Genomic DNA, 12,462 nt, shown 5'->3' with positions numbered 1-12,462 from the left:
CATTTGTATGGATTAAACAATAATTTATATAGAATATTAACATGTAGACTAAATATATCTTGGCCTGTTAGGACCAATGTCTTACTCTGAGACACTAGATGTATACAAGACCAGAGTTATTTTGGGGCTTTTATCTAAACCAGCTACGTTGGAGTTTCCGGAAATATGGGATTCTTATTTGTATTTACAATAAGAATGTTATAGTATTTGTAAGATGGAAACCCAATCTCTGAAAATACAATGTCGTCCATGTAATATAAGTACAGCACAATTATAACAGTAACTGTGATTTTATCTCCTTTTTAGCAGCATTTGTTACTTTCTGCCTTTTGGATACTACCACGACGAGTTGCAAAGGTCAGAAATGTTCAAATCCTACAAACAGGGGTTTTAAGAACAGGACCTAATTGACAATCAGTTTAAGACCAGTCGATCCTTATGATGATAAATTGATGATGGCATCAGCCTGAAAACGCTCATTGGAGCTTATGTCTGATACATGTTTCCCAACATGAAAATTAACAACAACAAAAAATTGCTATCAGGACCTTCCTTTATAGGTTACATTTTACATTAAATAAAGAGGACAGCATTGCCTACGAGAAGGAAAAGAAACTGTGACCCAGAACAAATTATAGCTGGAAAACAAAGCATTCACATTGAACTGAGATCATCACAGACCTTTTGAGAAGCAACTTGTTTGATTGTTATTAAACCATGAAACAAGATGGGACATGCTGTGTTACCATCGGTCCAGTAGATCCAGGTTCTCCATAGTCTCCACCGTCTCCTTTCTTTCCCCGGTCTCCAGGATTGCCTCTGTCACCCTGTGTGTGAGTGAGTGAGTGAGTGTGTGAAAGCACTCTTTATTACAGCAAATTTGAAGCACTGGTAATCAGAGCCAATATGTCACAGGTAATGCAACCACTGGCACATGCAGTGGCAGTATTGTAAGTACCTTCTCCCCTGGAAGGCCATCCCCTGGTGGTCCCCGAGGGCCCATTGGCCCCTGAAATCCAGGTTCTCCCTAAGAATAAACATGGATGAATTGGTAAGCACCACAAGAGTATCATCAGCATATAGACGTATCTTGAAGCCCTGTCCATTGAGTGAAACACCACAGATGGATTTATTTGATGTGACAGCACAGGCTTACGACTTAAGATGAGACAATGGTCATCCTTGCAAGACAAGATAATGGATAGACATGCTCAGCTCCATCGTATTTTTGGGAAACAACATGATACAGTTGGGGCACATTTGTGATCCTATTTTCTTGAAGTACACCATACCAGTCTTGTCAAGTGTTTTTATTGCCTACCTTTGGTCCCTGGATGCCCTCTCCAGGATGTCCTAGCAGGCCTGGTGGACCAGGCTGCCCTGTTGAGCCCTGGGAACCCAATGTATCACAGCGTTTGTCAAGTTATTAGGCTAATATTATGATATATAGAGGAAATGGTTTATAAGAACAATAGAAATAGACTTGTTTATCTCCCCCTTTATACTGTAGATACACACACACCTTTGGTCCATAAAGTCCAATTCCGGGAGGACCTGATGGCCCTGGCATGCCCGACAAGCCTCTGTCCCCCTGACACACAGATAAAACAAACTTAGACTAAAAATACGTTCCACTGCCTATCCATCTTATACAGCACCTTATACACCATTTTCTTTGTTCCACATCCACTCCATTGTCCTTTTTCATTTCACCAACACTAAACACAGGTCAACAGTCTCTGTTCCAATTGGAAACCACATGGACTGCTATATATTTCACAACCATAACCACATTCATGAGGACTTTTGCTTGTTTGATGTTGAAGCTGATATTCAGCAGTGAAAATCTGCATGAATCATCTTTAGGATTATAGAATGCTACGGTTAATGTGAAGAAATACTTCAAAATTATTTGTAAACTACTTTCTCCCTCTGGTATGTTTAATGACACTACAGTTCCCATGAGCCTCAGCAAATGTCCCTCTGAGGACTCTCTGCTGTGAAGTAACACTTGTGCCTCACCTTAGGTCCAGGTAGTCCTTTCCCTTCATGTCCCATCTCTCCTTGCACTCCTGGTAAGCCAGACAACCCCTAATGGTCACAAGAAAAAAATTAAATTTACAAACCTGTCTTACTTCTAAATATCCTAATACAACAGTTCTTATGATAACTTATGCAAAGTTATTTTGCATTTGTTGTGAGTTCTAATATGAATATCAAGCAGCGCAAGCAAGTGTTAACTAATATCACATACATAAGTTACAAAACACGCAACTATGTTTAAGTTTGACCAGCGCTCTCCTGTGTTTTTTTGACCCATCCACCCCATCCACCTCGCTGCGCTGATGTGTCGCTCTTTGTACTACGCTAGCTAACTTCCTTAGAGGGCAACCCTGCACGAGTTACAGTGCACTGTTTTTAATACAAACGGTGAATGAGAACAGCCTGATTTCTTGCATTACATATGAGCATAATTTGATTGTACTCCTCATTTTGGATGACTTTTTCCTCTCACCTGTGGTCCTGGGAAGCCATCTCCCTTCAGTCCTGGTGGCCCGACCGGTCCAGTATTTCCTTTGTTACCCTGATAGAGGAACAGGAGAACAGCAAATACTGAGAGTGACAAACAGTTAGCAAATACTGTTGTATCTACACATTAGCATCAAAAAACAATTGAACTGGAGGTGTTTTTATTGCAGACAAACTGTAATGTGAGAGACTTCACACACCACTTTCTCAAAATGATTGGGTAAAGCAGTGTGGTGTGATATATTGATAGGGTGAACATATCGTGTGCTAGTGTTACCTTCGGCCCAATAATTCCTACTCCATGTTCTCCAATAGGTCCAGCTAGTCCTACGGGACCAGGATCTCCCTGTTATTTGGACAAATTAACAATTAACCTACAATTAAAGCTCATAATATATACGCAATACAATTTATACATTTACTGTAGAGACCCCCTACAAATGTATCAGAAGAAAAACAGAAGACAATGATGTAAATAGGTTATGTTACATTTACTTTACTTCTATAGCTGCTAGTTTTACAGATTGTTATTCTACACACAAAATATGTATGGTGGTCTTTTTGAAATGGAAAAAAATATTATATATATGGCTTTAGTTCCCTCGACAAAAAGCCAATGGGATTTTTCCATTGGATTTGGGATTATTGCAGAGCTCCGTGGAAAACAAACGTTTATGATACTTACATATTTTGTTCAGTAAGATAATCGTCATAAATGATCATCACTGTTATGATTTTTGAAGTGTTAATTTTATCTACGGAAGTAAAACGCTAACGTTAGGCTATAAACAAACTACAACACGGTCACATGACTTCATGTTATACTTTTTAGAAACCGCTTTTGTTAAGACTTGTCAAAGACTCAAAATTCACCAGAGGTGTATTTACTGATGTCTTATCTATCGTAGAACAACAAGTTTAAATCTATTCAGTGTGTTAACCACAGACCACATTTCAGGCATCTAACCCAGCACACAAACGTGCCGACTCATTTCCGAGTTTTAGAATTCATTCCTGCAGCACCCTATTATGCATTTTCTAGATTTTATTTTATTTTTTACCAAAAAGACCTTAATATACCTGTCTCCTGCTGAATAAATTGAGGGTTAGCAGCGACGTTAGCGACAACTTTGCCTCAAGCTCACTTAAAGGTGGCCTGACCTTTACAGGGACCAGCTATCCACATTGTCGTAACAAGCCATTCTGCCGGGTTTTGCTCATGTTTTATGAGTAAGGAAATGCCATAAACACGTTTGTTAGACCACAAGGATACAAATAGTGTGCTTTGATATACAACACTACACTAAACATATTTTCTGGTTTGCTTTTGATTTGTTGTTGTTCAAGAGATCAGGGCACCTTTGAGTTGGTCTCACACAAACAAATGAATGGTGTTGACCGCATTGCCTTGAGTGTAATAGGTAAACATGATATTATGTGAGATTAAGCAGGTAAAAAAAAAGTTGTAACTTTGCTGCAACAGTTTTGCAGAGATAACCCAGACAACCTTGGTCATCGGTTTGCAACATAGTCCACCATTGTACAGGTGCACCATGCATGTTTAACTGTGTACATGCCATGTTTTTTTTCTTTCTTTCTTTTTAACCATATAGGTCTTATTGTAGTTGCAGTAATGATTACTTTTTTCTTGGCAACATAATCGTTGACATTGCTCAACAAAGTAAGGGCAGGAACGTAAAATTTGGAGCACATTCAAAACGTTGTTTATAATCCCTCATTTTATAGCAAAAGGGTATACACGCAATGACAGTGAGTACACAAGGTGAGACAGGAAGTGGGTGCAGTGTGCTGTGTAAATAGACATTTACAGTAGACTGATCATTTTACATTTATCCTCACTTCTCTTCCATATGAGTTTGTTTATAGGTTTTTTGCTCTTTACTGTCTGACGGCTGGGGATTCTGGCCTTGTTGGACTCGTTCTAATGTCAATCGTCACTCTATCACTGAACTAAACTCTTCAGTCAGGGTGTCTGTATCATGTATGTGTGTGTTCACGTTTACTGATTTACTAGGTGTCATTACCTTTGATCCTGGTAAGCCACGCCCAGCAGTTCCAGGTAGGCCCATTAGTCCCGGACTCCCCGGCTCTCCCTGAACAAAAATGCCAGTGAGATGACGTTAAGCTGCCAGCACATAAAAGCTTGTGTCAAGAAGACCATAGAAGCAAAGCAAATATTTCTCACGTCGCTCTTGTCTCAAGAGCTTAAATAAGGAGGCTTCCTTATCAGTACAGGTTAACGTCAATTCAGCAATATTTTACATTACAACTGCTAACAGGTGGACATTTTGGCCAGAGTTAATTATTCAAATTCTGTTCTGTTACATCTTAACATTAGACTTATTAATTCATATAACACATTTGCATTGTAATCTTTTAATCTTGCATTAACAAAAAACTATATTTTACAATGAGTGCTCTTTTAACTTATTTACAGATTTATACACAACATAATCACATTTTAAGGGGCCCTTGGGTATTAGAGTTTAAAAGTATTGAATTAATTTTAATGGAATTTAAACAGAGCAGAAACAGAAGTACTTTTTGTAATATGTGGGCACACTACTGTGATGTGAAACCTTAAACTGTTAAGTAGTGTCGCATAGTTGATTATGACATGGCATATGGGGTTTTCTGGTCTAAGACCACTGTTTTTCTTACAAATGGTTGAAAACTATGCATGTATTACTATTTGGCCCATAGCCCCTTTGATTGTTCTGTATATGGCCCTCAATCCAAAAAGTTTGGCCACCCTTAGACTATGCGCTTCAACTTGACTGTGGAAGTTTCCAGCTGTCATGTGGGACTACCCTTAAATTGCTCTTTAGAGTTCCAAACCTCTTAAACCAAGACCCTAAATTAACCATCCAACCATCAAACACGTCCTGATCTTTAACCGCTCTGTTTCTGGGAAAGCTGTGAGAGCTTAACCTCTCCAGTGTTGGATAGAGCAGTTGTGTAAACAAACGGACCAAGAACAAAGTGTTGATTTGTAGGCAGTTCCATCTCCTTGTGCAACATACCGAACCCCTAACTGCTCGTGGGCAGACCACGGCCGATGTGTATGTGTAAAATAAGTTGGAGTGAAAGAATTGAATGCCCCTTCGGGAATTACTAAAGGGAACCTTCTTCTTATAGTACCTAGGGGTAACCTATTCAACATACCTTAGCTCCAGCAGGTCCAACAGGGCCTGATGACCCTGAAAGTCCCCTAGGTCCACGGTCGCCTCTGTCTCCCTGAGGAGAAACACATACACATGACGCGTTACATCTCAGCCCCTCTGGTACCGTAGCAGGAAGGTGTTTTGTGCTGAATTCAAAAAGCATCTCTGCAAGTTAAATACAACTTAATACAATAACCCAGATAGTCAAATTTGCATGTATATGACTGAGTAAATTAAGTCTTTGACAGTACAGATATGTAAACATGTACAATAATCACTTTGAATTCTTAGTTACTATTTACGCACGTGTCCTAGTTTTTACAACCGTCACGTTTGAAAGAACCCACATGCAAGGGCTGAATAAAATAAGGCAACATCCGTTCATGCTGAACAAACCGACATCGGGATATCGTCTAAGAGATTGGAAGTTTACTTTGGGAGCAGCTGCACTGTGGTTGATTACCTTTTCTCCAGGGATGCCTTTCCCCGGTGCTCCCTCTAGGCCTCGCAGACCTGGCAACCCCATCTCTCCCTAGATCAAACAGCAGATCAAACAAACATTTCTAGCGTGTGACGGTGGAGTTACTCTGTCGAGACACCATGAAATTGCTTCTTTACTTCCTTGATATAGTGTCATTCCTGTTGAAACACGATGCTGAGGTGGACACGTAATGCAAAGAGGGATTAATTTATGTTCACTCCTTTAGGGCTGGGTATCAGTTTGTAATACCTTTAAAGTATCACCAAAGATAACCCAGTATCAAGTAGTATCCACACTTCTCCAGTCAAACACTACCTGCAATCTATCCTGTTTAGAAAAAAGAACTAGAAAAAGAAATACTGTTTGCATTGTTGGGGTCTGACTCTGACCTCATGGCTGACTAAGGCCCTCATATGTGCTTTTAAACAAAGGAGCATATGCTGGCCTCAACAAAAGGGCCGGGTGCTGATAAGGCCAGGCTCCAAGGAAGATGACCACACCTAACAGCTCCAGCCAAACTTAAATGCTGGCTCCTCATTGGCCAAAAGGGACCCCGCCCCCCCACTGGTTTTATGACCTGAGGACAAGATCCAAATCCTACGGCAGCACTAAGTGCCTTGCTTTAGAGTTTGGCTTTCCTTTCTTTCTATTCTACTAACATGCACACATATAGTTATACACACATACTGATTTAGCTAACCATCTCAGACATGTAGGTGAACGTAGTCTATGGTCTACACATACACCCCCATATACATACATGTACATATATATATATTCTCACACCACTTTTCACTTGACTTTAGGTATTAGACATATAACTGTATGATGCGTTTGTTGGCTTTTGATATTATTTGTTTTGATCATTTATCATTTGGATTTAATAAACTCTTTAAATATGTTAAAGAGCAGTCTTCTGTGATTACTTGTGCATATGTGTGTAATAACAGCTGGATGTAGTGGCCTGTGCTCGAATTCAACTTTTACTGTTCACTCTGAATGTAGAACAGTACTTTGACTGTGGACATTCTGAGTGAACACAAATTTTGAGACTCAATTTATAGCTTGGTTATTGGTCCCCGTTCGCAGGGTGGTGCCCCGTTATTATTAGTAATTGTTAATGAACTTAATGATGTTAATAACTCCATTGATGTTGATAGTTTAGTTTCATATTTGCTGATAACCAAACATGCTCCTTTTTGTACCCAACAGCTAATCACTGCAATCATTCTTCGATTTAATGCCACGTGTGATTGGCCCACTATCGCAGCTGTTTCAACCCCTATGGCTCTGAACACAGAGATGTCTGAGGTGGCGGTTATCAGATAATGGTGTTAACAGCGCTAACAACAGCAACAGTTCTGACAGAGGTAACAGTTTTACCTGGGGGGGGGGGGGGGGGGGGGCACGGAGGATAGGCACTAAGTTTCTGTGGTAAACGTACGTACATGGACTTCGCTATCAGCATTAAGCACTGGATGAGCGCTGGATTAACGCTGGATTAGTGCTGGATGAGCGCTGGATTAACGCTGGATTAGTGCTGGATGAGCGCTGGATTAACGCTGGATTAGTGCTGGATGAGCGCTGTGTAGAGTGGCAGTGATTTGCTAGCCAGTGGGACACGCAGTTACCATTAACATGATGGGTACCGAATAAAGTACTGTACACTCTATTGGCATCTGTATCACTTAAAGGGTACTAGTATTGATGTTGGCGTCGTAGTTTTTTAAACCATAGCCAGTCCTTCTTTGCAGTGTAATAAGGTCACCAATTAATGTGGTCCATTTCACTTACTGTCTTCAAGCTGCTACAGAGAGCTGCAGGGATGACGTATTTTTGTAGGCCAACCCAGAAGTTAGCATCACACTGGTTCCCGACAACAACACTTCTGATACTTACAGCTTTTGTTCGGCAGGATAATCTTCGCAGATGAACACCACTTTTATGATTTTTGAAGTGTAAATGCAAACACCAGAAGTAAAACATTAAAACTACACCATGGTCACGACTTTACGTCACCACCACTAAGCTAAAGGCGGACTAGTGTTCAAGTGATGACGTTTAGTCGTCTCATTTAGACATTTTTATTTACTGATGTATTTTATGTGGTAGAAAAAAAAATCTCTTTAGCTTGTGTTAAACACAGACTTTATTTCAAGCATTTAACCAAAAACACGTGAAAAAACTGGAAATGCAAAAATGTTGACTCATTTCTGGGTTTTAGGGCTTATTCTTTCAGCACTGTATAGTAAATAGTTAAAAGTCTTGGTCCTGATTGGTTCACACCGCCTGCTATACATTCATCCTGATTTTTGACCATCACATCCACCACAGATATAGGATTAAAGATACCATCTTTGGAGGAAGGGTTAGCTAGGTTACAACAAGCAGTACATCAGCTTGATGCTTCTATGGTGAAATATATCAAGAGCTCTGAGGATAACTTCTCGGTACAATGATGCAGGTTTTCGAATTATGCTGACTTTTGCTTCGTTAGTTCACACAACTATGTAATAAATAATACATATAATATTTACAATATCATGTCAAATACTCATCTTGTTACACAGTAACATGTCATAGCTTCACTGTCTTCAAGTGATAGTTCTGTTGTGTATTTTTATGACTACCCATTTCAAAATATAGCAAGTACTTAACTGTTTGGTAATTGGTTCAACATCTGATCTGGACTCAATTCAGATTGAATAATGTCATTTTACAAAATGTGACCGTGACTCACCTTAGGCCCAACAGCTCCGTCCTCACCAGGAATGCCAGGTATCCCAGCAGCCCCATCAAGCCCCAGCTCCCCCTGGAACAACACACTTAAACTCAACACTTCTGGGTGCCGCTGGGCTGAACTACTGAACATGTTTTGTTCAATGGGGACTTTGGTTGTCTTACCTTCGCTCCTGGTTCACCTACACCCCTCTCTCCCTGAGGTCCGGACTCTCCGGGAAAACCCTGGTCGCCCTGGGAAACAACACAAATCCCATCAGACGACCAGCAACGGAACGATTCAAAAAGGTGTTTTTAGCGCCCCGTGGTTGGTGTCAGGTAAATCTCATACTTTTAAAAACTTTTGAGGAAATTAAAATAACCACTGTGAGACTGTGAGGAAATCCAGGTACAAAACTGGTGTAAAATATCATTGCAAAACTATTAGGCTACCCGAATTCTATGCTGTACACATCCATCACAGTTTACAGCCTGTTTAAACCTTCCATACACTCAGTCGAGGGAACGGACAGTTTTAGGGTGCAGTGAGAGACTATTACAGACGTCTTGGGTGCAGGTTAGTGTAGCCTCTAACCTGTTCCATCATATGACTGCTTTTTTTGCCACATTGGATCTATTTGTAGTGATGTCACTGGTGAGTACAGAATTATGATAACTGTGTTTTGTAAAGTAACCTCTTATACTGAAGAAGCCTTTCTGTGATAATGAATCACAAGTATCTGAAATCCCAATTTACTTTCTCACGAGAAAGTAAATTATTGACTGTTTTTTAGCGCTTTTCTAGTATGTGACTACTCAAAGTGCTTTAACACTACATGTCATCATTAACCCATTCACACACATTCATACACTGATGACAGGGGCTACCAAGCAAGGCACCACCTCAGGACTCTAACTAGCCCTTCATACCCATTCATACACCGCAGGAACAGCTTACGGGAGCAATTTAAGTGTCTTGCCCAAGGTCACATCAACATGGACTAGCGGAGCCGGGATCCTGCTCTATCCTAGTTAGTTAGTAAAAGTAAACGAGTGAAATAAAGCAAGGTCTGACTTTGTGTCCTGTACTCAATGCTTTGTGACAAAAGAAAGATTACTATTTCAGGAATTTTGCCTGTGTAACTTTTGCAGCGGCCGCTGTGACCACAAGTGACGAGAGTATAGTAAGCAGTGGTGGAGAGCAACTAATGTATTTAAGTGCTCTCCCAGTCTTGCTTCAAAGCCATGTATTATAGTGTTTATCCTCCTTCATCATGAATATCAAATATATGTGTAACTTACTTAATGTCTGTTTAACCTTATTCATTCTTCTAAATAATTCAAACGCTACAGTGTCAACTCTTTACCCATAACTTCTACTGACCTTTGGTCCAACTATACCCAGTCCAGGAGGTCCTCTGGGACCAGAAGGCCCAGCTGGCCCTAGGTCCCCCTACGGCCAAAGGGAAACATCAGAATTTAAAGTGGAGCTACACAAATAAAGGATAAACAGGTAGAGGAAACATTTCCATTGGCCTTGCCTTTTCTCCTTGCATGCCTGCCCCAGGAAACCCCACCAAGCCTGGCAGCCCGAGGGCTCCTGTGTTTCCCTGAGGGTTAGACAGGTGAGAGGTCAGACAAGTCGTCCTTTACAGCATCACAGGTTTTCAGTAGACATGTGTGCAATCCAAACCATGTTTAACAGTCAACCCGTACCTTATCACCTTTGTACCCGACTCCTGGAGGTCCACGGCCGCCCTTGGGACCCTCATACCCCCTGTCACCCTGCAAGAGAACAACACAGCGGGAGGGTCAAGAGAACAGGAAGAATAACACATCAAACCTCGGTTTTATCTTAAGACTCAAAGACTCAAAACCGGTCTTTCTTCCCTTTATGGTTTTAAAACACCAATGTGTCACATCTCATATTTGAAAACGCATCGTTTTTGGAAATGTTTCTCGCTGTCCATTGCAGACTGTCTTAAATAAAGGATCAATAAAATGACACATACTAGTTGTAGTGAACCAGCTTGTCTTGGAACTTACCTTAGACCCTGGAAGACCCTCACCTGGAAACCCTGACGATCCTTGCATCCCTGGTGGCCCTGCTGGACCCTAAACAAATATAGTAACTGAATAAATACTGAATGAACAGATATTTCAATATATTAGCGATCGTACTGGAAGCACTATAATATTCACGCAACAATTATACAACGCCAGTTGCTAGAAAAGCAGCTGTACTGTCAATAATAACCTAGTAATAGTATTCTTTAGTGTATCTCAGCAGATAAAAACTAAAATATATATGCGTGAAATGATCCTTTTTAGTTTGTGACAAAATGATTTTCTAAAATTTCAGTGGGCTGGCCCTTTAATTATAATTACTATGGAAGCAAAGGAAGGCCATAATAATTTGAATTTTATAAGCAATTAAAATGTAACCACTACCGACTACTAAATGTTTAAATTTGAATACCTGTTGTAATATCAGTTACAAATTTAAGTCTGAATTTAATTAATTTAAATATAAAAAATCAGATGTCAAAAACTTCCTTTAAAATTTTCAAGGGTTCACAAATGCAAATAAAAAAAAAAAAATAAACATTTAAGTTGCTCAAAAGCAAGTCACATGTAGATCTAAAAACTGAATTCAGGTCCTAAAATCAGGTTTCTTTAAGTTGGATTAATTAAATTCAGACTCCACCGCTACCAAGAACGAGCAATTAAGCCTGAATGGAATCTATCAGACCTCCGTCTTATCAGGTCACGTTCTGTCGAATGATTCAAGAAGTAAAGCTCAGATGGAATTGTCCTTGGACACTGGAAGCTTTTTCAATTGCACCACTTAAAACAACCTCAACATTGTAAAGACCGGAATTTAAAATAGGGGGAAAAAGCATTATTGGTTTTCAGAGTAAAATATTTATCATAGGGTCAATTAAAGACGAATTATTCAACCCAGATTGCGATAAACATTCATTTATTTAAAACAACAGACACATGTAGATGTGTTAGCTGATCAAATATCATGTCCGTTATTATACATGTTTCTTATGGCACACCTGTTTTAGCATTTGTAACTGGGTAGCGAGGAGGCTAACATGTCTCTAACTAATCTCCAATGCATGTATTGATAGAATATTCAGTGACAATATCTAAAACATCATAGCCATGACAGTATATTTCTGTAGTTTAACTTAGTTTTGTGAACTCACCGGTGTTCCTGGTTCACCTGTACCCATTGGTCCAGAAGGACCTGGTCTTCCTTGGTTCCCCTTGTCACCCTGAAAAAATGAAGTTTACAGATTAGAGATAAACTGTAAAGTAAACAGGACACACATTGGCCTTCCTGCAGATGGAAGTAGGACGATGCTCCTTATTCAATCAAATTCTAAACCAAACCCAAATTTACCTTGGGTCCAGGGAACCCAATGCCGTTATCTCCTGGAGGTCCAGATGCACCCCTCAGTCCTCGCTCACCCTGTTAGGGGAGGGAGGAATTAACAAACGTGCCTGTAGCTTCAACCTGTGAACAAACTGATTGAT

General features: G+C 40.1%; 1 protein-coding gene across 1 annotated transcript in view; it reads right to left on the bottom strand.

The window, feature by feature from the left end:
* col28a1a (collagen, type XXVIII, alpha 1a) overlaps positions 1-12,462 on the bottom strand; it is a 33,730-nt gene that overhangs the window by 8,787 nt on the left and 12,481 nt on the right. Inside the window, exons 11-28 of the mRNA XM_068710552.1 lie at positions 12,329-12,397; positions 12,132-12,200; positions 10,960-11,028; positions 10,630-10,698; positions 10,455-10,523; positions 10,298-10,366; positions 9,100-9,168; positions 8,936-9,007; positions 6,178-6,246; positions 5,716-5,787; positions 4,575-4,643; positions 2,807-2,875; positions 2,516-2,584; positions 2,023-2,091; positions 1,523-1,591; positions 1,322-1,390; positions 959-1,027; positions 747-827 (exon numbers count right to left, since the gene is read on the bottom strand). Coding sequence (XP_068566653.1) covers positions 747-827; positions 959-1,027; positions 1,322-1,390; positions 1,523-1,591; positions 2,023-2,091; positions 2,516-2,584; positions 2,807-2,875; positions 4,575-4,643; positions 5,716-5,787; positions 6,178-6,246; positions 8,936-9,007; positions 9,100-9,168; positions 10,298-10,366; positions 10,455-10,523; positions 10,630-10,698; positions 10,960-11,028; positions 12,132-12,200; positions 12,329-12,397 — 1,260 coding nt within the window. The remainder of the gene's footprint in view (positions 1-746; positions 828-958; positions 1,028-1,321; positions 1,391-1,522; positions 1,592-2,022; positions 2,092-2,515; positions 2,585-2,806; positions 2,876-4,574; positions 4,644-5,715; positions 5,788-6,177; positions 6,247-8,935; positions 9,008-9,099; positions 9,169-10,297; positions 10,367-10,454; positions 10,524-10,629; positions 10,699-10,959; positions 11,029-12,131; positions 12,201-12,328; positions 12,398-12,462) is intronic.

Source organism: Cebidichthys violaceus, unplaced genomic scaffold (genome assembly GCF_023349555.1).
Source record: "Cebidichthys violaceus isolate CVI_PGR_0920_01 unplaced genomic scaffold, fCebVio1.0.p SCAF_16, whole genome shotgun sequence".
Lineage (NCBI taxonomy): Eukaryota > Metazoa > Chordata > Actinopteri > Perciformes > Stichaeidae > Cebidichthys > Cebidichthys violaceus.
Note: the sequence above shows the minus strand (reverse complement) of the source record. Positions and strands in the feature narration are given on the sequence as shown.